Below are 1,601 nucleotides of genomic sequence, written 5' to 3'. Positions count from 1 at the left end.
TGAATTTTAATGAGCCGGTTGATTTTCAAATTTTGTAAATAATATTCCTGATGATCACAATATTATTAGCGAACGTGTCATTTCCAACTCACAATGGTCATACACATCTAGAGAATAGCACGTTCAAGTGATGATCTATTATCAAAAAGCAATTGGACCTGAAATGGTCGTTCGTTCATTCACTTATTGATCACCAACCGACCGTGTGTATATACGAATAATGGAAACTCTTCAAATCTGGGATCGACCAGCTTTGGGGATAATTGACAGACAAAGTTAGCCCACAACAACAACAATAAACAATCACAAAAATGCAAATTGTGAAAAAAGCAAATAAAAAAATTTTTTTTTCATCATTTTCTACGTTTCAATACTGTATGGATAAATTTAATGAATGATGCGGTGCGAAATGACAACAACAACAACAACAACAACAACAAGCCAAAAGTACAAGTTGAATTTATTCAGAAATTGCACTACTGACACAACCCAGCAGTAAAATTGAGTAAACAAAAAGCAGAAGCGCGTATGCAAATAAATAAAATCCTTGTTTAGTCAAATCGGACGTTTTGATCATGAACAAAATGCAAATACAACGACAACGACAACAACAACCACAGAAAAGTTTGACAACTACAAAATCCCCCACAACTGCATCGTCGTCACGTCAGCAAACTACGTACAACTTGAACACCAATCAAATTATGCAAATTTTTCAACAAAGAAATAAAAATTCTCTCGTGGAAGGAAAAAAAAGTGTCGACCTACTTTTTGAGAATAATGGAACAGAGAAAACAAAGTACAATCTTGTCTCGTTTGTTGAGTTTTTAATAAATGCAATGTACTACTGTAGAAAAAAACGTCTTTTGGTCAAGTCACCGAACAACCAACCAAGCGTCAGCAGAGTTCACAAATTGGACAAAATGGAAATGTGAAACGGCATTATTAAAGCCATTTTTAGCATAAAAAGAATCACCATCCCCAAAAGGTACTGCTCCTTAGCTGACCAATTGGACCAATTAGCAAGCGCACGTCATTGTAATAAAAATGGAACGGCGGAGAGCAATTGAAGCAACAGGGGCAAGTTTAATTTAATTGCACATTTTCCAACTTGAACCACACCACTGGGGCTGCATTACCACCGCTATTGTTCGCTAGGCGCAAATCTCTCCGATCGTGTGTCTTGGTTCAATCAACTCTCAAGACACTACTACTACTACTACTATTACAAAAAAATATGGGGATTTGCAGTGGAAAATTACAAATTCAAATTGACATCATTTCTTTGAGTAAAATTGACGAAAAATATAAACCATTTTTTTTTCTTTACAAAAATTCAAATTATTCAATATCTCAACCAACTATACAACTGAACTACTGTAGAAGTTCTTTTTTGTTTTTCCTCAATTTACCCTCATCTCAACTTTTTCTTCAAGTACAAGAAGAAAAAACTAGAAACTCGTCGACATACTGTAGAAAAACAAAATTTTTCCCTACTCATTGTTGAAACTGAAAAAGTAAACAATTTGAGCGCCTACGCCATTTCAACTGAACTAACTACGCAGAATCGTTTATGGATGATTTTATCGATTGAAATTTCA

At 34.7% G+C, this 1,601-nt stretch overlaps 1 protein-coding gene across 1 annotated transcript; it reads left to right on the top strand.

Annotated features, from left to right (window-relative positions):
- The first annotated feature begins 220 nt into the window (after positions 1-220).
- Tsp_13436 (conserved hypothetical protein) lies at positions 221-935 on the top strand. The gene is made up of 2 exons (XM_003368848.1): positions 221-275; positions 556-935. Exons 1-2 carry the CDS (start codon positions 221-223, stop codon positions 933-935), a joined length of 435 nt encoding a protein of 144 aa, XP_003368896.1.
- Positions 936-1,601: the final 666 nt, after the last annotated feature.

This window comes from Trichinella spiralis (assembly GCF_000181795.1).
Source record: "Trichinella spiralis strain ISS 195 chromosome Unknown Scfld1764, whole genome shotgun sequence".
NCBI classification, from domain to species: domain Eukaryota; kingdom Metazoa; phylum Nematoda; class Enoplea; order Trichinellida; family Trichinellidae; genus Trichinella; species Trichinella spiralis.
This window is presented reverse-complemented; position numbering and strand designations above follow the sequence as displayed.

What these genes read in the sequence shown, in the direction of transcription:
- Tsp_13436 (XM_003368848.1), top strand. Translation starts at nt 221, where the DNA reads ATGGAAACTCTTCAAATCTGGGATCGACCAGCTTTGGGGATAATTGAC. An exon ending in GGGGATAATTGACAGACAAA is followed by an intron (nt 276 to 555) that starts GTTAGCCCACAA and finishes ATCCTTGTTTAG; the next exon opens with TCAAATCGGACGTTTTGATC.